Source organism: Mesocricetus auratus, unplaced genomic scaffold, assembly GCF_017639785.1.
Source record: "Mesocricetus auratus isolate SY011 unplaced genomic scaffold, BCM_Maur_2.0 Super-Scaffold_100018, whole genome shotgun sequence".
NCBI classification, from domain to species: domain Eukaryota; kingdom Metazoa; phylum Chordata; class Mammalia; order Rodentia; family Cricetidae; genus Mesocricetus; species Mesocricetus auratus.
The window spans coordinates 20,089,202-20,115,535 of NW_024429199.1; the positions used below are offsets into that span (position 1 = coordinate 20,089,202).

A 26,334-nucleotide genomic window follows, 5' to 3' on the forward strand; every position below is an offset into this window, starting at 1 on the left:
CACAGAAGCCCATGCTAGGAAATGATGCTAGCATCTCTACACCCTCACATGAGTCTGATTCTTAAGCCCACTAAAATAAAACATTCAACAGTTATGGGAACACAATGTTATATGATATTCTCCTATGAAAAAGTATGAAACAGGAAGGATAAAACCAGAATTTTCTGCTACAAAGATAGTCTGGATCCATATGTAGAGAAATTTGATGGGTAACATTGAAAATCATAGCATAGAAACTTAACCAAGTGATATGCAGATTTTCTCTTATAATTAAAACTAGGAAGGGCAAGTATGTGTCTTACTATTCCTGGGGAAACTTGAACAAATATCTACATTTTCCACATAGGGAATCCAAAAAAGACCAAAGTAAAACATACCACCCATATCCAGCTTGGTGAAACAATGAGGTTTGTTGGGGTAACTCAGAGGAATACAGGTGAAGGGTTACTTAAAGGAGGAGAAATGACTCAAAGACAACTGCATTACAAAAAGCTTACCCTAGGAAGGGTGACATCCCATGAAAGCTGGAAATTTGCACCACACTGTGTAGCCTGAAGGTGCTCAGTAGGTTGAAAAGTAACCTCTCTAAGTATCTCAGTCAGTCTGAGTTTCTTCCAGGGACTTAAGCTGCTCTCTGCTTCTTATTGGAAACCTCTCTCATCTCTGTATCTTCTGTGTTGCTTACATGCCCAGAACCTCTTTGAAGCTCAGATTGTCTGAGAGGCTCTTTCTGCCATCCTTACAGCTACAGATGCTCTGGAAAAAAAGGGCCTAGTGAATCTGGTCAGTTTCAGGGACTTCCTAAATTTACTGAATTGTTTGTTTATTGAGTTTAAGGAGTTTCCCTTCAGCATGGAGTATTTCACTTCCCCTTAGAGCATCCCACTGTTTCATCTCCCTTTTAACATCCTGGGTCTTAACAGGCCTTCCTTCAAGATGAACAGTTTATCTGAGAGCAAATTGCTAAACAGATACAGTAAGTAAATGATAAAAGATAGATGGACAATACATAAGATATAGAAGGAACTACCCTAAGTTAATAATGTGAAAATAAAAGTAAGAGGAGAGGGAAGCTGTTCAAACAAGGCACGGGCAAGTGTCAGGCGGGATGATGACTCTAGTTTGCAAACACAATGTCAGAGGTATCAAGAATATGGTGAGCATGCTCAGCATTGGCTAGCTGTATCTATACTCTTCTCCAAATATAAGTATTGTCTTTTTATTTTAAAGTCCCTTACATCTTTCTGTTTTTAGAAGGATCTTTTTGGAACTTTAAATCTGTTGAGATTATCAGTGGTCATCACAAAATGTTGCTTCAAATCAACATATCCATTCAGATTTTCATTTGCACACTTGTGAGGCCTGAACATATTTTCTCTCTGAGAAGGCTTTGAATCAGGGAATGACACTAAAAAGAGACTGATTTTCTCTTTCAAACACACATGCAAGCTTTATTCTAATGGGGTGACACAGGATCTGGCATAGTATTTGCACTGCCTGTTCCAAAATTTTATTTTAATTTTAAACAAGTGTTCTCACACAGGGACTGAAAACAAAACAGGAAAATGTTGCTTTAGTCTTCCTTTGTGTTGTTGTATGACTTTTAAGGGTAGTAATTGTTCTGTGCTACCAATGTAGGTCATGGAACACTCTCTTTGTACTTGGGACTTGCTCTAATATACATCTCCGTATTAAAGAAGACCATATTAATTTCACAGCTGTTTGAATATGAACATTTTTTCTACATATAGCTTAGTTTTAGTACTTTCTACCTTGTAGAAAGTTACAAAGTGTAAATTATCATGTGTTTTCACTTGATGACATACTTATATAATGAAACTTCCTCCACAAATTACATTTATTAACAAAAATTTAGAAAATTTGAAATTAGTAAACATCTAGGAATTGGCCTATTTCTGGATAGTAAAGTTTCATTCCTCAATTCTAAGAAATAGGCAATTATGCTTATGATTTTCTCAAAAGTTTGCTTTTAAAAACTAGAGATACTGTATTAATGTGTTTGGGGGTTGGATTGGTTACTGGGTATGTAGCTCTCCCCTAGATCAATGATCCTCCATGTTCTATTCTGCCTCAAGCCTGCCTACTTTCAAGAGGTCTGTTCTCAATCTGTTCCAGTGGTGTCTGAATAGGACTTGGACATAATAACAATTCCTCACCACACAGTCCTCAATAGGTAGATCCAAAAGGGCAAATCCCATGCAAATTAAGGAAAACCCAAACCATAAAAGAATCTAAAGAATCATGGGTGAGGCATAAAGAGGAAATGGAAATAATACATTGAGACTATCATATTCAGAACTGTATGGAAGCCTGCCTAATTATAAAATATGGAACAGATGCTTGGAGCAGACCCACCAGCAATAGTTTCCTGTCAGTAGATATGTTCTAGTTGTATCTACATGACCAGATGTTATTAATGGACTGGATGCTTATTGAGCTTCTGATATGTGGGATAGTGTAATGATGGGCTGATGTGCTCAGTGAGTGAGGTCAGAATAGGATTAGAACACATCTCAGTTACACTTGGGCATACTTGCTTAAAATTCAGTGTTTCTTTTCCTTAAAAAATGATAACACCGCCACCCCCACTCCCAACCCAGGAAGGAATAGCTGGGTTAATACTGCATCAGTTAGTACATTCTGAGCACAAGGAATGTTTTCAGATATCTAGTAACTGCAATATAATAACTGACGCTGTTTCTACATGTAAGATCCTACTGAATACTTAAGACAGTGGAATAGTTGAATAATGAGCCTATTTTCTTAGGCCAATTCTAGTTGAGACACACCCAAGCAAAATTTGGAGAAATGCAAATGTCTGAGGAGAGTGAGAGAGTTCCCTTCTGGTGTTTTCCCTCATGGCTTGCTCTGGAGCTGCTCTGCTTGCATTCCTTCCTGGCTGTGGAGATCACATGATAACTGTATCCCTCTATAGTCTTGGCTTGACAGCACAAAGATTTAGCAATAGCATTTGCATTTGATAAAATGTAAATGAGAAGCTCCCCAAAGAGTCTGAGAAAACCTATTTTGACAAGTCTTCTTTTATCCATGCAAATATTACCGAATTGCAGAAAGAAAAACACGAAAGTAAATAAAATATTTTCAACTTAGGTCACTTTTATTATATTAAAGGAATTGAGAGTACATGAAGTTAAAGGAATTCTTATATTTCAAAGACCATTCAGGGTCAGAAATTAAAGAAAGGGGTGGAGTGAGCATTTAGTAATGGTTTTTCTCCTCTTGAAAATTTCAGGCACCTCATGTTCTTTTCATACATCATGACCGGTCAGAAGCCTATGCTGTTTCATTTAATTATGATGAATTACAGGTTATCCATCAGGGCATGTTTCATATGAAACTTATCAAAGCTCATACTTAACAAAAGACTTGGAAATGAATGCTTTACTAGAGCGCATTGAGCTGTTGAAAGCAGGAAGACTAGAAGATACATTCTAAAACAGGACCATCCCAACAAAAAGTCTTTGAGAAAAGACTGGTTTCCCTAAAGCAACTGAAACTTTGACTGGTCTATGTGGTTGCTGAAAATTTAGACCTCCTGTGTGCTCCACTGTTCTATGGAACATAGAAATCACTGTACCATGAAATCTGTTTTTATATGGAGAGAAAACAAGAGTCTGAACCTACTCCATTGCAAAATGAGAGGCAAGGATTCTTTTCTTTAACTGGCTGATAAGTCATGCAAACGTTTGGGCCCAGGATTTTGATTTTTCATTAGACAACAGAGAAGTAAAAAGAAGGGATGACAAATATTCTGTGAAGATAGCTGATTTTCTTATTATGTTTCAATTTATTAATGACAATCGATTTGACAGTGAAGAATTTGTTTAAAGCCTTCATCCAGGAAAGACAAATGCAAGAATTATAACTCAAAAACAATGTCAGTTTAGGGCAATTGAAACAAAGTATGTGTCTGGAACAAAATACATGCTATGGGATAGTAAGAAAAAGTGTTAATTCAAGCATAGAGTTGTCAATGATGCAGTCATATTTGATAAGCAGTTCACTATGCTAACATCTGCCTGTTGTTTTGGGATGGGTTGTTTAAAGAAGTCGGGGCAAACAGTCTTTGACATCTCATTTTTAAAGCATCACTTTCTAATCAACTCTAAAATCATCAGCTATGTATAAGTGGTTATTTTAATTGGCTTATTGGATATTTAAGAAGTGGCATAGTGCTGGGCAGTTGTGGCGCACGCCTTTAATCCCAGCACTCGGGAGGCAGAGGCAGGCGGATCTCTGTGAGTTCAAGGCCAGGCTGGACCAACAGCCTCCAAAACAATACAGAGAAACCCTGTCTCATAAAACAAAACAAAAAAAGTGGCATAGTTATCAAAGCCTCTCTAGATTAAATTAGTATGCTATTTGCTACCAAAAATATTTCCAACTCTGGTTAGAAGGAATATTGATACCTTGAAAGGACATCTGCGTTTTTACAAGCAGATGCCACTAATTTTCTTTACAGAAATTCCTCCTTCAAAATGACACACTTAATAATTGCTCACTGATTTATTGAAAAGATGGGAGTAACCAATGGGTAAAGTCTTTTCTGGTTGACTAAACCAAGGTTAACAGTTCCTCAGTTCAAACAAAATATCATGTCTTTCTCAAACCACATTTATATATTTATCTCAGATAACAAAAAGAAAAGATACACCATAAGAAAACTTAAGTATAATAAAATTGGCTTATATCGAAGTCATATTAACTTGCTTAGCAAACTATGATAAAAGGAAATAATACACTGTGGTTAATATTTAAAGTTTATTTAAAACAACTTAAACTAAAATACTCAGAATTAAAGGAATAGGAAAGATTATTACTCTTAATTTGATCTTTGTGAAAATAGCATACTCCCATTAATAGAAAAATGGCATCAACAATTCTAAGAAGTTCTTTTTTTAGATAGAAAAGTAATTTAATTTACTAAGTATTTAGGATTTTCATTAACTTTACTCATTCAAAATTTTTAATCAGCCCTTAATTTTGCCAGAGACTGGCCATTATGCTTGGGATTATGATAGTTTAAAAACCAAGTCCAGAGCTTTCCAATGTCTTAGGACTCTTGCTCTGCAGAATAGAGGGGAGATGATAGTAGTAATTCCTTGGGTTTAAGACGATGGGGATGCGGTCCACGATGGTTTCAGTGGAAGTGATAGATAGTGATTGGCTGCTATATATATATTCCCAGAAAACAGTGGGAGTCTCTCATGATTCTGAACTGTTGGTGTGAAGCAGCTGAATGGTTAGCTTTTTAGTGAAACTGTGACAGCTGGGGGCGAAAAGCAGGTTTTCTCCTGGGCAGCTATGTAAACTGAGTAAGTAGGCAATTAGTGTCTGCACTCTGCCTTTCATAAAAGTCATCCCTGGGGAAGCTAGATATAGAAAACACCAGGACTAGTGGTACTGAACATCATGGGCCTAAGACTTGTGGGAGCTCACAGATTCTAGACTGACAGCTGGGGAGCCTGCAAGGGACCAAACTAGGCCCTCTGCATGTGGGCGACAGTTTTGTAGCCTGGTTTGTTTGTGGGACTCCTGGTAGTGGGACCAGGATATATCCCTAGTGCATGAACTGGCTTTTTGAAGCCAATTCTATGTGGTGGGATACCTTGCTCAGACTTGGTGGGGGGCAGTTGGTCCTGCCTCAACTGAATGTGCTAGGCTCTGTTGACTCCCCACGGAAGGCCTTAGTTTTCTGAGGAGTGGATGGGGGTGGGTTGGGGGAAGGTAGAAAGGAGTGGGAGGAGGGGAACGAGAGGGAACTGTGGTTGGTATGTAAAATGGAATGACTCTATGAGTAACTGAGATTTGAGCAGATAAACAAGCAGACAAAAAGTAAAGCATAATTTGTCATTGTTTTGGTGGTGAAAAGTTCACGAAACACATTTGATACCTAAAGTGTAAAAATTAACATAATGTTCCTCATGATCCATTCTATACACCTATCCTAACTGTATAAATATTTCATTGAGTTATGTAGACTTTGGTGGTGCTTAATTTTTGTGTGTGATGGTTTCATGTATTTTCGTGGTTTTATATGTATATTTAAGAAGCAGAAAAAAAGCAGACCATGGAGAACCAGGTCACTCTAATATTAGAAGGAGCTAAGGTCTAAGAAGAGAAGCCTCATGCACAAACCCAAACAGAAATACTCCAAAATGAAAAACTAATTTCATCTTTAAATATGGGTCTCACTTTGAAGATGCATTAGGTATACAGAAACATACATTAGGTATTCAAAATTATCCAAAATACACATCAGTTTGGAGTGACACACTTCTGCCTAGAGCTTTCAGATATGGTATTCTCAAGCTGAGTTACTGAGCGAGTTGCAGAACAGAAAGTCAGACAAGGTAGGAGAAAAATAAGGACAGGGTGTCTTGTCATCTGACTCAATAGTGCAATTAATTGTTTTAGTTACTACTAGTAGGTCATGATGAAGACAGAGAACTGGTCATTTTAGCAAATGATGTGGAGGCCATTGGTGACTATGGGAGCAGGTGCCATGGAATGGAGGGAATTTGGAGAAGTAGGGGTTGTGGTCACAAAGGAGCCAATTACCATTGAGGGCCAAACCCTAGTTTTACCTTGTGCTAGTAGCAGTGCAACAAGTGCCACACTGTCTCCTTTTCCTCAGCTTCACATGGCTCCGCCAAGTTCTGCAAATGCTTTATGAGTTCACACCCTGAAATGAAACAGGCTAATCGTTCAAGGTCATCTTTGTAAGACATGGTTGGATTTACAAGGTTCCCAGATGGCTTCCATTCTTTTATGAATGAAACCTTTGCCACAAATGTGAATAGATAATCTCATTCTGTACATACAGGTGTGCTGTTTGCATGCCTGGGGTCAGTCTCCTTTCACCGTGCTATTTCACTGATACACCCTTAGACGTTGCTGATACAAACAGGATTTGAAAACATTCCAAGGGAGCATGCTACTTTTGGAACTTCACTCATTCCAGTACTCACTGTAGAGTTTCTGATATGTATCACTAATCTCTGAACCTTCTTCATTCTCTTGTCCACCAGTTCCCATGGAAACCTCCTGTCATTGAGACAGTTATTAGAACTTCAGCACTTCCAGCAATCTAAAGCAGATATAGTCACATAATAAGGGGCAATTTTCCAGAGTAGAAGTCTGATTTTGTATTTGTTTTTCATGACAGGGTAACACTGTGTAACAGCCCTGGCTGTCGTGGAACTGATTCTGTTGACCAGGCTGGCCTCAAACTACAGAGATCCACTTGCCTATGGCTCCTGAATGCTAGGATTAAAGGCATGTGACAAGACTATCAGACAGCTGAAATCTGATTATTTACTGCATAAAATATTTTTAAATTGTATTTAAAGTAAAGTAAGGTAGACATAGAGAGGTCTTACCTATCTTTTGGGGGACTGGCATATAGTATGCTTTACCTAATGGAAAAGAGCCATTTACTATATCAGAATGTACTACTGAAGAAGTTACTTGGTAATAAAAAGAAACATTCTCATGAACTATCCCCATTTATTAGTTTATAAAAACTCATTTCTAAGAAAAGCAGTTTCAATATCTAAAAGGTCACTTGATAGCCACAGTTAGATATTTTCAGTTGTAATGTATTCCTGTGGCAACATGACTGTCCACCCACCAGCATGTCTTTAATAGAAATCAGTACAGAAGGCACTGGATTTTCAAAGATTCCCACGGCCTCTTAGTAAGGCAGAAGTGGTTGTTTCATCCTCCTTGAAGATTGACACCCTCCACAGGAAGTCAGAAGCATGCTAAATAATTCTGTAAACTTGAAATTACATACTATTGTTTTGGGAGGAATATCAAAATTATGATTTAATTTAGATGAAAGTAGAAAAGGAAGGAAACAAGGAAGGAGGCAGGGGCAGAGGGATGGAGGGAGGAAAGAAAGATGAAAGGAAAGAAGAAAGGACAGAGAGAGACAGAGACAGAGAGACAGAGAGATACAGAGAGAGAGACAGAGAGAGATACACACAGAGAAAGAGAGAGAGGAGAGAGAGAGGAGAGAGAGAGAGAGACAGAGAGACAGAGACAGAGACAGAGAGAGAGAGAGAGAGAGAGAGAGAGAGAGAGAGAGAGAGAGAGAGAGAGAGAGAGAGAGAGTCAGTCTAAGGAAACAGCATAGGGCATGAAGGAACAGCTGGCTGGTTTTTGGTTTTGTTTTTTTTTCTCCAAGAAACAGCTTGGTACTAGCTATGATCACAAGATCTCTTGGCAGAGCAACTTGATGAACACAGCAAAGCTGTGAGGAAAAGTGTTCTTTTGCTGAATATTTCATGGTGCTATCCTGAGGCTGGCTAACCTAAATGAGCACATGTACACCTTTAAGAAAATGTGAGGACTTCACTGAGCCTTACACAGCAAATCGTGCATCACCATAGCATCAACATCAAGGAAATGTTAAGGACACTCAGAAGCCAGAGTCCAACATATGCAATAAGTTCCTCTTTCACTTCAAATCTGGCAGTGGGGGGAAGACAGGAAAGAAATTTAGGCACAAATTTCAGAACACTGTTAACCTTTTGAGGGTGGCCATGTTAGCCTTCAAGAGATACTGGCTTTAACAGCTTCACGGATCATTTACTCTTTCTTTGAACATTTAGTTGATTTTTCCTTAAGCAGAAAGAACAGCTTAATTTAAAACACATTTCTTTCTTTTGCTCACCTGCTAAATGACACTATGGAATATTCAAAAACGTACATAACTCTTCAGATATCCAGCAGTCAGTTCTGTGAGGTTCGGCATTTTTGGAGAGCATGCATTCTGTCTCCCTCCAACATGTCAAATCAGTGAATCGATGCATCACTAAATATCAGGGTTTGTTTCAGTTTGCTGGAATGTTCCATATTTTTAATCACAAAACCATTTTGGCCTAGTCTAGTATGCTGTGTGTGTGTGTGTGTGTGTGTGTGTGTGTGTGTGTGTGTAGCATCACATTAGTTTCTCATCTCAGTGTTTGCTATATTTCTCCAGTGACTGAAGTAGTTTATTGGCAGTCAGTTTGTAAAATGCTCTCTGGAGTTATCTAAAAGTAGAATTCTAGGATGGAAATACATTTCATCGACTTGCCTGTCAAAAAAATGTAATTAACACAGATGATACACTGTCTTACAAAAGCAGATGATGATTCTAAGGCTGACCCTAGTCAGGACTCTGCAGTGTGTACACAGCCTGCACCAAACTCTCCCACTGCGGTTCAAATCCCCCACTTTTAGTTATCTGGTCATTTTAGTTCCATATGCACAGGTGTGTGCACATGTCTGTGTTTGTATGTGGTACATTCAAAACACACCACCCAATTTCAGTGTTTGTTTTTACAATTTTGATATGATTGAATCATTCCATGAGTAATATTCCATTTACATGGGATACAAAAGGAACGATTACAGTATTTTTAAGTGCTCTCCATAATTCAGCATATAGTTGTCTAGTTTATGGAGCCACTCTCACACTGACAAATTGTTTCCTTTCTTTTACTCTGTTCTAAAAAATGCTAAACGAACATTTCCATATGAGGGAAAGCTGGTAAGCTCCCACTCTATGTGACTCTTAAAGAGGAGAACTAGATTTCCCACATCTCCAGAAGCTGGCAGGCTAAGCTCAGAGGTCAGCATGGCACTCATCTATTATTGTGAGAACCCTCTTCCTGGGTTGCATTATCTGGACCTGTATTCTTGCTTTGTGCAGATGAAGCTAAATTTCTGGTATCTTTCTATTATGGCACTAATATCTTTCAGGAGAATGCCACCCTTATGATCTAACTACCTGCTAAATGACTTACTACTGCCTTCATCAACATCCCAAAATGGGATCCATTCCAGAAACTTGGGAACTCATCTATTGAATATACTCATTTCATTCATGTTATAATATCTGTACTATTTTCTACTAAGATAAATTGCAAATCAACAACTAGGCACATTGCTCATTTTGAAATGTGTTACCCATTTCATGTTTGAGGTGTTTGTACAGTTGACTTTGCCTTCATAAAAGTAAAACTTATGACCATACAAAGCTAGTCTTGTCTTCAAAGTGTGTTTTCAATATTGGGGAACATCATCAATCTAAACACTGGGAAAATAGTTTAGCAATTCACTTTTAGTTAGCAGTTACCTTATTTCAAAATGATAGAATTTTATCAGGAGTTGATAAGCCAGTTACATTGGTTTATTTTTTAAAATAATGCTTTTTCATATCTTTTTTTGTTCAGATTTATTGTAATCCCTTATGATTTAAAGACATTTTTAAAAACACTAAAGACCTATATCCTTTATTTATGGTAGTTCTTTTATTTGAACCAACAGTTTGTCTGTCCTTCAGTAGATTCTCTGCTCTTTTGTGGGGAGTTGATACCTGTTGGAGGAGCAAGAGATAATTTTGTTTAGGGATAGAGTCTCTGGTAGGCAGGCCACACTCCAGTGAAGGCCAGGCATACAAGAGTTAATGGGCATTGCACAATGTACTTGAGGGACTTAAAAAATCTATATATCATATAAAATTAGGTGGGAAAGGGAATGGGGATAGATTTGAAAAGATTGAGAAGAGGAGTAAATATGATAAAAATGTATTGTATGAGATCCTCGGGGAACTAATAAAAATAAGGGAAAAATAAAGAATAGTCTGCTCTTCAGGTAGTCCTGTGAAAGCACACAAGCTATCTGTGCTTTGGGGAAGGTCCATTTATACATGGAAAGTGGTCTGATCAAACTGTATTTCTTCTGATGTCAATTGTGCTAAATTATTTTTGTTAAAAAGAAGTCACCGTTACATCCAGGTTTAATACAATTTCAGACAATCCATTTTTCTTACAGTATGTAATAGCTTGTGTGATTTTTTGTCTTCTTGTTCTATCAATTACTAAAAAATAAATAAATCGTAACAAAAACAAATCTATTGAGATGTCTGGGAGCTGAGATTTATCTAGTTTCCATCAAAATTTATCATTTTTGCCCTGTATATCATCCCTGAAATATACTTCTTCATTTGTCATAGGGAGATTTTCAAGTTCAGAATTGTTTTTAATCCATGACGGGGTCCTAGTTTTGTCAGATATGGCTAACATTTTCCTAGCAAGTGTTCTTATTTTTTACTATATAACAATTTTTAATTTGTTATATAGTACATTAATTTTGTAGAAAGTATAGTTGATTTAATAGTTAATTTCTGGGAATGCCATGAAAAGTAAGAGCTTAGAAGAGACAATTATAAATAAGTACAGCATATAGTATATGTAACATGTAACAGATAAGCAACACTACTACATGAACAACTATTGAAATGACCATAAATGCCTACATCACTTTGCCACACTTGGATGTGTGAACACAAGCCTGCATCTGCCATGTGGGGAAAGCAGGAAGAAAACTAACCATGTAAATCATTTTCTGCTTCATGTAGATTCACATTTCATTGATTAATGGGAGACCAAGTGCCGATGATCCCTCCCCTGAACTCCTGGAATTCACCTCTGCGCGCTATATTCGCCTGAGATTTCAGCGGATACGCACCCTGAATGCCGATTTGATGATGTTTGCTCACAAAGACCCCAGAGAAATCGACCCCATTGTCACAAGAAGAGTAAGTGTTGGGAATAACACTGCAGCCTGAATGCCATCATACCCATATTCTTAATACTCGATGAAGGATCTAGAGAAATATTGTTCTGTGATTTGTAGGAACATTTATCATTAGACACTTTAAAACCCAGAACACTCTCCTTTGTCCAAATCTAAGCTCTGTTAATTATTAATTACACAGAATTTATCAAGCCCTTCAACATTTTTCAACTTTAATTTCATCTTTTGTAAAATGGGGATCATAATATCTTGTTCATAATGTTCTTAAAACACTGCATTAGTTTCTGTCACTTTAGGTGATCTGTGTTTTTATAATTGGCTCTGAGCTGCTACTTGTCAAAGTACAGGGGCTTTGAAACACTTTAGGCCATAGCCCACAAGAAGAAATATATTTTATATATTTACCATACACATATCTGGTGTTCTCATGGAAACCATATTCTAATTCAGTAGGTAAAGAGCAGAACTGAGATTCTACAATCATAGAAATTTTCAGAAATGTCAATATTGCTGGTCCAAAGACCATGATATCTCATCAAATATTCTGTCTCCATTAATGATACATGAACCACAAAATTTAAAAAAAAGCCCTGCCAATGGAGAAGATGATTCTACATACTGCTTTTATTCTTTATGAATAAAATTAACAGAAGTAAACAAAAGTTTTAGCATCCTATCAACAGATCTTTGACAACCAAAGCCAAAGGTTATTTTCTTTCAATATCAAACAAATAGAAATTTTTGAGGTTGTTATGAGAAGGATGATCAGCCCAGCTTGCTGTTCCTAATTTTGATTCTGCCCAACTCCTCCCTATGTACTCCATACTCTAACAATGAATTTGCTTAGTGTCTGTCCCCACCCAACCAAGCTATTATAATAGTCTAAATTCAGTCTTGAATCGAAAGGGACAGCCATGCTAACAAAAAAATGCTGTACTGTACACATGGAGGTACCTGTAAGAAAGGGAACAGTAGGGTGAAATTGAACCTGACAGAAGAACACTTAGATCTAGAATATGAAGATCAGATCACTGCCACCACCTACCTACTGATGACACAGTAAGCTGAGTGTTACTGTTCCTCATCAGTCTTTGCCTGTTTTCTCTCTTCATTGAGTAATCTACTATCTAAGCTTACCCTCTCCACCATCATAGAATAACTACCAAAGTTTTAATTATCTCCAGACAACATATGTTAACCGTTCTAGTGCCTTTTATTTTCCAAACTTGAAGCAATTTTACATTGTATTATATTTCACCAGATTGTCAATTGCCTTATGCAGAAGTAATCATTATTTCTTAACACTGTTTGGATTCTTCACATATTGAGAAAAAGATCACCTTTAATTTTATTTTTAGCATGAAAAAGTCTGAACAATATTGTTGTGAAATTTATTCTTCTTTGACAAGTGCATCAGGGAACATCAAAAAAACTACTGTTCTTTTTATCATCTTTTGCAAGACTGCATGGGGGTTGTGTTACACATTTATTATTTACAGTGGCATTAGACTTGAGTCTGAGTCACCATCTGCATATGCTTTCTGAAAGTGCTCAAGTTCAATGAACACTGCATGCAAATTTAAACAAATGAAAATGGAATAGCACATTTCAGCACTTCATACTCAATATGTGCTTACAGTTAAAATAAAATTCTTAATTTTAAAAGCATCTACAGTAATACTATACTGGCTTCTTGAGCAATTATCTCCATTTGTATCTATATCAGTAAGGGATGAAGTTAAGTAAAGAGAACTTTTTGGTTTTTGTTTGTTTGTTTGTTTTGTTTTGTTTAACCTTGTATTAAGTTCTTTATCAGATTTTGGGAAAGCTTTGAATGACAAAGTATGATCGATCGGCTTCAACTATAACTCTTTTTTTTAAACACTTTTTATTATATATTCAAATTAGAAACAAGCTTGCTTCCCATGTCAGTCCCAGCTCCCTCTCCCTCCCCTCCATGGTCACTTCCCCCCACCCACTCCCCCAGCCCCCTACCCAATCCCCACTCCATTCCCCAGGGCTGATAAGACCCTCAGGCCCTCCCTCAAGTGTCCAGATTGAGACAGCATCCATCATTGTAGGATGGACACCCAAAGACCATTTGTGTTCCAGGGATAAATACAAATCTACTACCCAAAGCCCCATAGATTGCCTAGGTCTCCTCACTGACACCCACATTCAGGTGGTCTGGATCAGTCCAATGCTGGCATCTCAGCCAGCAGTCTGGGGTCCAAGGTGTCCCCCTTGTTCAGGTCAGCTGTTTCTCTGGGTTTCACCAGCCCCGTCTTGACCCTTTTGCTCATCACTCCTCCTGTCACTGGGTTCCAGGAGTTCAGTTCAGTGTTTAGCTGTGGGTGTCTGCCTCTGCTTCTGTCAGTCACTGGATCGAGGTTCTAGGATAGTATGTAAGATAGATGTCAAAATCATTATCATGGAGGGGCATTTAAGATAGTCTCTCCACTATTGCTTAATTTGCCAGTTGGTGTCATCCTTGTTGTTCTTTTTTTTTGTAGATACCTAAACTTCTGAACATGTTCCATTAGTTCAAAGTCTAGTTTAAACAAAAAACCTAAGGTGATAAAAATATTTTACAAGATACTATATACATATAGCAAAACTAAAAGAAGAGTAGAAATACAAAGAAATATTTAGAATAATAAATAATTTTTAGTCAGGGAGCTCAGATACATGTTCATTATTTATTCTTACTGAAGCTGCCATTTCTTCTTGTATGTAGTTGTAATAAGAGCGCTTTCTTTCCCTGAAAGAGTTATTTGGATAGTAAATGATAATGTAAAAAAAGTCTAATGATTATAAAATGTTATACATATTAATTAAACTTTCAATTTAGTCCAGCTCTATAATTATGAATCTTAAAAATAGCAGGTAGTTTAAAATGACAATGACTGTAGCTTTGTGTTAATTTCAGATAGGAAAGCAGTTGTAAGAACATTTTAACATAACCATAAAGCAAGCTTTCTGCATATCAAACCTTCACTTTACGCTTTTTTCCTTCCACATTCCTTGTGAATCTGTATAAAATTTATATTATTATCACCACAGTTTCCCTTAAAGCTATTGTTCCAATTCAAATTTATCAAGCAAAAATGGGATATTCTGATTCACAAATACTCTGTTTCTCATGATCATAACTAAAGAGTTTGTTTTATGAGAAACTGTGTAAAACAACTTCGGAAAAATTACTCAGCCTCAAGGTCAAAACTGCTGTGGTAATAGCTTACTCCAGCCTGGGACACTATAATGCCCTGAGAAGGAAATCCCCAAGGTGGACATGTAACACAAATTGAAGACCTTCTCAGGAGCTGTGAGTTGCAAAGCTAAGAGTTACTTCATCTCAGAAAACACAAGGATGCTTCTAAGGATGTCCAAAGGCAAAGGTGAAGTTTTAACTGATTGCCCTGCTCCTTCTTTCTCCTCTTCCTATTCTCCCCTCTTAGCTATGCTGACATTTCTTTCTTTCTTTTTTTTCAGTATTACTACTCAGTCAAGGATATTTCAGTTGGCGGGATGTGCATTTGTTATGGTCATGCCCGGGCTTGTCCACTTGATCCAGCAACAAATGTATGTATATTTAAAGGACGCTTAGGCAAAATGAAATGCCACACTGTAAAATACTTCAGGAGAGACTTTATTGAAAGGAAATGCTGTGAATGGGTGTCAGGTCCCCACTTAAGTGCTTTAACAGCCAGCCTTGCCAGGGTGAAATGGAGCTGGCAGTTAAGATGATAGACTTTGAATCCAGCCATCACTGCATCAGAAAACAGATTAGTTTTCTTTTCCCATAAAGGGTTCCAAAGTGGTGTCTGTTTTGAAGCCCCTCTAGCTATGGCAGCCCACTGCACAGTTTAGCTTTGTAAGAATGCCTGCCATCAATCTACCTGTCTGGTCCCTTAGAATTTTTTAATAAAAAAAATCATGCAAAGAAATGAAAATTGTGCACGGAGGTAAGCATATAAGTGTCCCTGTGACAGGAAGCTGACATGGGGGAGGGACAATAAGAAATCAGGTGGAAGAGAGTATTCGACTGTTGAAATTGCCAAGCTCAGGCCTGAAAGCTTTTGGGTAGGACTTTTCATTAAGACAACGAATGCATTAGGTGAGCATAACCTCAAGAAGACAAATGAGCATGTGTTTTTCTCCTGTCATAAACAAACTGATGAAATTCATAATCATCAACTGTGCAGCATATGGAGGAAATATATTGAATAGGAAAATAAGTGGGTGTCTATAAGGCCATGAAGGGTTTTCTTGTTTTGTTTTTGCCTTTTGCATCTACTAAAAGTCTACTACAAATAATGTGATACCCAAAGTTAGTTTTCTGATTAAAGACTTATGTAATGTCATCTCCCAGGGAGAAAGGAGATCCCAGTTGATATTTCCAGACTAGTTTGAGTGTAGCTTGCTCCATGCTATCTATCAAGGTCACCAATGAACAGTGTTTCCCAGGTATTAAGGACCCTAAAAGTGGCCGTGGAAAGGCTATGAATAGAGAGACTAGAAGACAGGGCACAGAGACAAAAGCCATGTAAACAGATTCTAAACTTCTGCTTTTCCTAAGGACCTAGATGTGCAGTGAGGACTAGACTAGCCACCTTGTCATTTCTGAAACTTTTTTTTCTCTTTTTTGGTTTTTTCAGACAGGGTTTCTCTGTATTGTTTTGGGGGCTGTCCCGGAACTCACTCTGTAGACCAGGCTGGCCTCAATCTCACAGAGATCCACCTGCCTCTACCTCCTGAGTGCTGGGATTAAAGGCATGTGTCATGCTTTGAGGTAAGGTTTACATTAGGCATGTACCCCAGAAAAGAGAGTCTCGAGGCACTGGAGAATGAGAACTCAGTCTTCAACTGGGCCTCTCTTCTCTCTTCAGAACTGAAACCCAGTGATTCCTGCCACAGCAGGGACCGCCCCCACTGCTGCAGATCATTTGTAAGCCCCTGGTACCTGCACTGTCTTCCACACATGCTGACCCTAATTTTACATTTTCATGCATAGTCTAGACGCTTTTCCTTTTCTACACCCACCTTTCAAAGACAACTCCTCTTCAGTGGTTCTATACAAAACTCAAAGTCTCCCCCTCTCCCTTTGTGGCTAGAAATCACGCTGTGAGTGTGAGCACAACACCTGTGGGGAGAGCTGTGACAGGTGCTGCCCTGGATTTCATCAGAAGCCCTGGAGAGCTGGGACTTTCCTCACCAAGACTGAGTGTGAAGGTATGCTCCTGACCTGAGAGGACAACCCTGCCATTCTGCTTGGCTAGGGTCACAGAGGACATCATTGTGAGCTAATGTGGGTTAGATAGTCTCATATTCCAGCTAGTAAATTCATCAAGCAACTATCTTTTTTTTGGGGGGGGGTTTTACAAGACAGGGTTTCTCTGTATTGTTTCAGAGGCTATCGGTCCAGCCCGGCCTCGAACTCACAGAGATCCGCCTGCCTCTGCCTCATGAGTGCTGGGATTAAAGTCAAGCAACTATCTTACTACCTCAGGTTTCTTGGGATTTCATCTTCAATGTCGAAATATTTATCAAATGCTATTAACTTATCATAAATATAAGGATTATGGAAAATATTGTAAATTTTTTCTCATCAGGAAAAAGTCAGTACTTGTAACATAAGACACCAACAAACATAAAAACATATGGAGACACATAAATACACATAACCACATCTGAAACATACAAAAATATACAACAAACACAAACTAAAAACAACTATTCATACAGACACACACAAACATGAAAACACACAAAACCATGTAAAACACATATATAAATATAAATAAACAACACATGCACAAAACACAGACATAGAAACACATAGGAATACAAAAAACATAAACACAAAGACATACAAATGTACATAGTCGCTAACAAATACCTATATGATCACACACAAAGACACAACACAAAAGCCTCCAAACACACATAAATAGACACACAAACTTACAAGTACAGGCAGACAACATAAAAGCATAAACAACGGGATGTCCATGCACATAAATAGAAACAGAGATGAGCAGTGAGTGAAACCTAGTCTGTGGCGATGTCTTTTGAACACAGATACTTGTAGAGTCTGTATTGTCTCCCTTGGTCCGGATAATCGCTTAAGAACCCTCCTCAAATACCCTTTAAACAGCACTGAGTACCAGAGTCCAGTCAAAGGTGAGAATTTATCTTTATGCTAGAACCAGGCTATTAACAGAGAATGAAAGGATTCATTAGTCACACTTAGGATGTGCTATGCTGATGAGCAGTGGCCACAGAAGATATTGGAAGATGACAAGGAGGTCAAGACATGAAGCTTTGTGGTCACAAGTATCACTCTTTAAAATTGGCATTTAAAATTGTATGAGTTTATGGGATCCTGTGTGTTTGGTATATATACACTGTATATACTGTTCAAATCTTTTTTTTTTCTTTTTTGTTTTTTCAAGACAGGGTTTTTCTGTATTGTTTTGGAGGCTGTCCTGGAACTCTCTCTGTAGACCAGGCTGGCCTCAAACTCACAGAGATCCGCCTGCCTGCCTCTGCCTCCCGAGTGCTGGGATTAAAGGCGTGGTCCACCAACGCCCAGCTTCCTGTTCAAATCTTAAATCATTATATCTTAGTAGAAAAACTAGTCAGAACCCACTCCTCTGTGGAATAGTATATCATCATTTTGTGCAGTGCATTACAATACTGTAAATGGCACAGCAGAGTTACTTCTTCTATTTAACTATAAGTTAGTAAGCAGTGACCAGCCTTTGCCCATCTCAGCCTCCTATCCCGTCTTGCCCATTTCTGTTAATCAGCATTCTAGTTTCAGATTTAGTGAGTTCACGCTTATTAGATTAGACATACAAGTGAGGTCATGCTGTGTTTGTCTTTTGGTACCCGGTTTATTACATTTAACATAATGTAACCTGATTCCATTCATTTGATCACTAATGGAATAGTCCATCCTTTGTCTTAACAGTATTCCATTGTATACATATTCCACATTTCTTTCCTTCAGTAGATGGACATTATGGGAAGTCAGCCAAAGAATGGAGTCACGTGAGAATTTTGAGTGAGAAAACAAGATGAGAGTCTTGTGACCTTAGTTTCTTCAAAACACAGAATTGTTTTTGGAATGTGCTCCCCATGCTCTTCCCAGGTGTAGTGGATAGGAGCAAGTTCACTTCAGCTGTTGTTATTCTCTTGCATATATGGAAAAACATGTTTTTGCCTTGTACAGTTTATCCATGTAACACCTTACTCACATGACCCTTCTTAACCCTCAGAGTATAAATTGTCTGATGCTCTGAATAAAGTTGGCAATTGCATGAGACTTTGGTCCACCTCAATTTTAGGACCCACTCTCTTATTTTCATGATGCCAACTACAGTGGTAAACAGTCATTAAATTAATTCCATATAGCAACTACCCTAATGAGTGCTTTGGTAAATGTGGGAGGAGAATTATGGCTTTGACATACTGATTCTCAATAGTCTACTGCTTTAAATAGTTTCTTTATAGCAACATCACTATAGAACTAATTATAATAAAGTGGTATCTATGGTGATTATTAGCACAAATTATGCTACAACATTTGATGGACAATGAGTACCAAGAAAAAGTGAAAGAAATGAAAAATAGTGAATAATATGTTGACAAGTGTTCATACTTGAAACTATTACCTTAGTGATAAAATGAATGTTTTTCCTGAAGGAAATAAACAATCTACTGTCTGAGATACTAATTTGGTCAAGTAGTCTACCTTAGTGACCTGAATTCTAGATATATCATTATTTGTTTTTATTTTATGTGCATTGGTATTTTAGGTAATATATGTCTGGGAGAGGTGTTGGATCCTGGAGTTACAGACAGTTTGGAGCTGCCATGTGGGTGCTGGGAATTGAACCTGGGTCCTCTGGAAGAGCAGTCAGTGTTCTTAACCTCTGAGCCATTCTTCCAACCCATGTGACCTAATCCTAGGAAATTCTATTTTCGTAGATTTTTGTAGGGCAAGCAAAGATCTCAGCACACACAGTTCGGCAGAATTGTAGACTCAAACTTGCAGGAAGCCAAATTCAGTTGAATTTGATATAAATATTTTAGTGAGCCAGCCTAAACTATATATTTTAAGTTCAAATGTATGAAAGGTCTCCAATGCAGGTTTGCTGTCAAGTAAATAAACCATGCCCTATATGTTGAATATAAAGAAACTCCATTTATGCTTATTGTGGCTCATATTTTAGACATGGTAAGACTTCAAGATAATTGAATAAAATATTCTCCAATCATAAAACCCACACTTTTGTGATTTTAGTGCTACATGTGTTATCCATACTTGGAGTATCTTTGATATGTGTCTACCTGTTTCTATTGCTAGTGGACAAATGAAGAGGCTTAGCCACCACTGAATGCCCAGACAGATTATATGTCCATTCTTTGTTTACAGCTCTTCTCAGCCATCCCTGATCTAGCAGGATCAATTTGTTCTAATATAATTTTAAAATGTTGGGGACTGTAAGTCTTTCTTTCTTTTTGTAAGGTGGGTTAGAAAGTGTGCTTCCATACTCTGAAGAATAAAGATATTCAAAGCCCAGAAATTAATGATGGGTATCTTAATTATAAGTTAGCTAGGCATCACATCATTGGCAATGTATCCGTTTCTAAAGGTAAACATAAAATGTCTCCTTTCAAGTTTAATATTTAGGAAATTCTCTTATGATAGGAAAATTCTCCATATACAAAAGATAATTATTTCTAATTAATTTGAGTTTAATTTGGGTTTATTTAAAGCAAGATGTATCGCTGAATAGTGACAAATTTTCATTCTGTTACTAAGACTTTAAAGGATTTTCTGTGGAGTAGAAAGTTCCTGGTTGAAAACATAGAAAATGCCTCACTGATAACAGACACCATCCCTGTCCTCTGAAGTCATCCACGCAGAGTTGGGCACAGCATCACTGATGCTGATAAAAACATAAAGGGTTCAGATTGTGGGAAATATAAGGGCTTCTGCCCAAACATCAAACATTAGCTCGCAGTTTATATACTCAGCACCACCCATTCTAAATACTGGGTAGGTAATTCTGTATTTCATTACACACTTCCATCTCTATTGACAGCAGAATTTTCAGTTTCGTATAATATATATTAAAAAGAGAATGTTTAAATATTCGTTTGTCTTTTCCTAAACCCACAAAGTCATTTATAATGTATAAAAACTTATATTTATTTCTGTGTATTCCCTAGAATATGGCTTGAAACTCTACAAATATATTGAAATTATTATATTATAAATCAAAAATCAGCACGTTGGAGAAGGCTTTTTAAACAACCATGACAAGGAGATATCATTCTTACTGTATTAAGAGGTCTTACATGTCAGTAAGAAAAACAATAATGCTGTTATACAAAAACAAAACAATTATGTCTTTTGAGAAACATGGCATTAACAATTCAGACAAAAGAAGATGATTCTTAAAACCAGGACACACCAATTAAGACAAGGAAAATATTGCTTTATTTGTCTGTGTATGCATTCTTCCTCCTAACAAATACTTGAGTGCTTGATATATCTAATTATATTATTAATAATGTTATTAATAAGTTACAATATTAGTGAGGTTATGAAGGGATGGTTTTCATCATGTCTGTTGGGTAGAGAGCCATCTAGGAGAACATTTTGATGGCCATTGTTTTCAATCTATTAAAATTCAAGTTAGTTGACATGCCTTTAGTCTAAAATAGAAATTATACTTTTAATAATTTAGCCCACAGATGGTATCATATATGTACACAGGTCATGTTCTAATAATCTTTGCATTATTTTTAGTTGCTATCACTAATACATTTTTTGAATCATGTCTCTCCAGAATTTTTAAGTACTATTCATGTACAAAACCAAAGAAGTAAGTCATAAAATGGTAACAAAATACTCTTCAAAGTCTTTCAGCTTAACATAGGAAGGAGTTTGGCTTCATAGACCAGATTCCACCCCTTAACCTTATCCACTAATGCTAGTATATGTGCACTGTTGCTTAAGAAGAAAACCCCCTGACAAGTTGTAACTGTCCCTTAATGTGGCATTGACTCATACCTCCTCTCCAGTAGTATTCAATGTAGCTGTGATACCCATGCTGTTATGGAAAGAAAAGTTATTGTTAGGTCAAACAGTACAGAAGAGTATAAAATACATAAAACAGCTATGTACATACATGTACTGTGTGCGCATGCCCTCCAGTACATAAAACAAATCAATGAAAGAACAGATAACAAAATATGTGGGAGGAAGGAGACTTCACAAATATCATTCCCTGGATCTCATCCTTATAAAAATTCAATATATATTTAAAAGCCAAGTCTTTTCTGGGAAAAGTGATTTTTCCCCACTGTCTTGAATTCCTATAATGCAACATGAAAAAGATAAAGAGGGTGAAGAGCAGAACAAATCAATTGAACTTATTTAAAAGGCACTATGGTAATGGTGTTGTATGCATCATCTCATTGGAGGCTTTTAAACATCCCTATCTGCTAAATGGCTATTGACTGTCTCATGCTTCATATGGAAACTGAGTCCCAGCCAAAGGAGGACATTACTTATGTCAGTCGCATCACTGCTAATCAAGGGCAAGAACATCCAATTCAAACTACTCTGAGGTCTCATTCTGTTCTGATTTCTTGATACCTACTGTGAACCTGTCTCACTAACTGGAAAGGATTCGAGAGGACTGAGCCAGTAGTTGGGAATGCAGATTTTTGAATCTCACTTCAGAACAGTGACCAATACTAAGGATAGCAGTTTGTATGTGATTTCCCCTGTCTCTGATTTGGTTAGTGATGTATGAAGAGCATTTCATTGCAACTGAAATCAATAGCAGCAAATATAAAATGACTAGCAGAGAATCTAGCCTATTGAAAAGCTTTGTTTGCTATTAATGATGAAAAACTGGACTAATTAACTACTCCCTGTCCATTTTATCCACAGGACATAGTATAGAGGGTCATCACACATGGGCATTATTCATCATAGATTACATGAGTGTTAATAATTCAATGCTTTGTTCAATAATTTATCTGTCACAATAGAGTGCAGATTAAACTACATGAAATTGTAGTTAGATATGAAAAACCAGTGAACTATTGACATTTCAACACTCATTGAATTTATAGATTTTAATTATTTCAAATTCATTACAAGAATAGGTTTATTTATTGACATATATGTAATAAGTAAAATGCTTTAAAGGACTTGTGTATCTATGCTGTATGGATAATAAAATATTTTTAAATATATTCTAAGCACGAAGTTAGTACTTACTGCTTTGTGTTTTGATTGTAGCATGCAATTGTCATGGAAAAGCTGAAGAGTGCTATTATGATGAAAATGTTGCCAGAAGAAATCTAAGCTTAAATATACATGGGAAGTACATCGGAGGGGGTGTGTGCATCAACTGTACAGAAAATACTGCTGGTATAAATTGTGAAACATGTATTGATGGATTCTTCAGACCAAAAGGGGTAAGGTATACTGTTCTTTCATAAAGTTTTATTTTTGACTTTTCATAAGTTATGTACTCCAAACAGACTTTTACAGCATCTCTAAAACATTGGGCTTCACCCTTTAAAAGGTGACTGGAAACTTTTCTTACCTGAAGGTGTGGCATGTGGATGTGGTACCCAGTGTTATAAGCACTCCAGCAAAGTTTCCTTTGAATTCCTCAAACTGAAACACATTCAAGCAGAACTGTCTTCTGATCTGAGAAAATTGTATACCTTTCAGTAAATGATCAACAACATCACCAAATCTAGAACATACAATTCTTGTTCATTTGCATCTTAATTTCTCCCATCATATAATTTGAAGATTTATTTATCTTTGCTATATGCACCAATAATTCCTCATTTAAAAGAACTAATAATATTCCTTTGCATGAACATGTAAAGTAATTCAACCATTCTCCCATCAATGGATATTCAGGTGATTTTCAGATTCTTATTAGTAACTCTACATATGCCTTGTTATGGTCTTGTTTTAATGAATCTTTTGGAAATATACTCAAGAATAAAATGGTTATTTCATAAGACAGAGTTGTATTAAAATTTATAAGGCTTTGTCACATTGTTATCAACTTATTAATGACATTTTACATGTTCACCAAAAATGTTTATGTTTATGAGTTCCATGTCACCACTGATATTTATGGCTGACAATATTTTTAGATCTTAGTCATTCTGACGGTTTGAAACTGTCTCGCTTTATATTTGATTTTGATCTCAAGGCCTGTTGGCAACTTGTGTAGCTTCTATCATGAAGCATGTGTTCACGTAAAGATATTATTCTTTATCAATTTAGAAAATTTCCATTTTTAATTTTTAAACAATATCTTGAGCGAATTTTTGTATTTAGAAAGGAATAATGATTTAGACTTACATCTAGTATTTAGGAATCATAGGATGTGACCATATAATGTGGATCAATTTGTACAGTCTCATTCTATGTCCACTAACATTAGCATGCTTGGAGTCAAGCAATTCAGGTTCACCCATTTTATACTTCATTTGAAACAAGGCTCTCTCTTCAACTGTGTATTTGGGTTTCCACAAAAAGTTTAAAATTTTCTTTTACTTTTTGAGATTATAATTACATCATTTCATGCTTCCTGTTCTTTCCTCTTAACCCTCCGATGTACCCCTACCCACCCTTTTGGTTAAAATTTACTGCCTCTTTTTTCAATAATTTGTGGTGGTGGTTGTTGGCTTCAACGGACGCTGTAACTATACGCGACACACAATTACTGAAAATAAGGCTAAGTATTTAATATAGAAAATTACTCACAAGATACCAAACCCAGAGGATCTAGTTCTCAGCTAGCGGCCGGACCGGAAGCCGAACTCCAGGAAAAGAGACCGAGACTTCCTGTGTGCTGTCTTTTATGCCTTCCCCCGTAACGCCCCTAGCCATGCCCAAAAGTGGGCCTGGCTAGTGACGTAGTTCCGCCTACGTACGTATACGTGTTTAGTCCTGCCTAAAGTGGGTGTGGTTAGCGGTGTGGTAAACCGCCCTTTTATTACCTCATCTGTATGCGCCTCTAATAAGTCACATGTTTAATGGCGGCATCAGACTTCCTCCTACAATTCCCCTTTTAGTCTAAAAAAGGACAACTAACTTGTGTCCATGAACAAAATGTATCAAACTTCTATCTAAACCTAAACTTATCTGAAAGAAACACCCAAATATGAACACCTCCTTCCAATCCCAACTCTAAAATAATTGAAAACTAACACTAACAGGTGTACTATCTTATAATATCAATAGTAGGGAGAGGGGGCATGGAATTCTCAAAACTACTTCCTGCTGAGATGGGACGATGATAATCTCATGGGGACCTGTGAAAAGAAAATGTTAGTATAACAAAATCTCAGTAGATCAGACAGTCTCAGTATGGCAGGAGATGCTTGATTGAAGTTCCTGACTAGGGTTCTAGTGTTGATTGAAGCTCTTATCTTGAAGCTCTGGTCAGATTGTAGAAGATGTGCTGTTTCAGTTTCTTGGTCCGGAGATGTGTAGAGTGATGTAGTTTCAAGCCAGTTTCAGGATAGTGCTTGTCAGGTGGAGTCAACGATGTGGGGCAATTCAGATGCCTCCAGTCGAATCAGGTAAAGTCAAGGAAGTGGATCCTCATTCTCTTTCGGAAGCAGTTGAAGATTGCTGTCAGGAAATCCCTTGTTCTCTGGAAAACTCAAACATTACTGTTAACAAAGAAATATCTTAACTTTCATATGTATGCATACAGAAGAGGTGACAATGGGGAAGATGGAAAACCTGGAGGAAATTAGACTGTTCAGAAAAAGAAATCCACAGATAACAGTCCCTCATTTTATTTCTTCTGTCTTATATCAATGGCTCTTTGATATAATACAGAAATTCTGAATTGTATTTAAATAATATACTTGGGTTTAGAGTAGGAGAGCCAATCCAACTCCAAAGCCAGCTTCAGTTAAATGAATGGGAACTGAGGTATGTGAAGAAATAAAGATAAAAGGATACTATGAAAAAACAATATAGAGAGATTTAGACTTTGATACCACACAGTGAGATACTGTTTGTTTGATGGTCCTCAGGGTAGCTATTCATTCTTCTACAGGAATCCATAAGTCCAGTATTCTTTGCTGAGTTTACCTGTGAATGCAAAAAGCAAAACACTTCTCTTTCCTTTTAGGAGGTCACTTTACCCATGGTGGACTATGAATTTGTAGATGTGCTGTTATCTTCCTCCTCCTGAGATGTTTTCTGTTCTGATCAAATTTTAATTAATTTTGATGGAACCCAAACCTTTTCTTCTCCTGTGGAAACAAAAGCATAACCCCTTCCCCAACGTAACACATATCCTGGTTTCCAGACTGAGGTCATAACATCCTTAAAATACACCGGTTGGTTCAGTTCAGAAGTCTTCTCTGTAGTCCAGTGTCTTTCTGCTGCAGTATAGAAGTTTGCCAAAATATATGTTTTGTATCTCCTCCTGATGTAATTGATTCATCCTCTGGAGCTAATGTATTATCCAGTGCCGTATTATTTACAATGGGCAGTGGATCTTCTAATTGTCCTGGGAGAGGCTGTCCTCCACTGTCACTGGGAATGACCGGATAATCTCTCTTTTTGGGGCTTGGTTGGGCCCCTGAGTTCCGTTTTTTGGCTTTAAAGATCTA

The 26,334-nt window shown here is 37.2% G+C and overlaps 1 protein-coding gene across 3 annotated transcripts in view; it reads left to right on the forward strand.

The window, feature by feature from the left end:
• The window catches only part of Lama2 (laminin subunit alpha 2), a 549,107-nt gene that overhangs the window by 193,101 nt on the left and 329,672 nt on the right, over nt 1-26,334 (forward strand). For all 3 annotated transcript variants that reach the window (XM_013110210.3, XM_013110209.3, XM_005065788.4), the window contains exons 5-8: nt 11,456-11,635; nt 15,127-15,216; nt 16,749-16,866; nt 22,967-23,145. In XM_013110210.3, the coding sequence (XP_012965664.1) occupies nt 11,456-11,635; nt 15,127-15,216; nt 16,749-16,866; nt 22,967-23,145 (567 nt within the window). The remainder of the gene's footprint in view (nt 1-11,455; nt 11,636-15,126; nt 15,217-16,748; nt 16,867-22,966; nt 23,146-26,334) is intronic.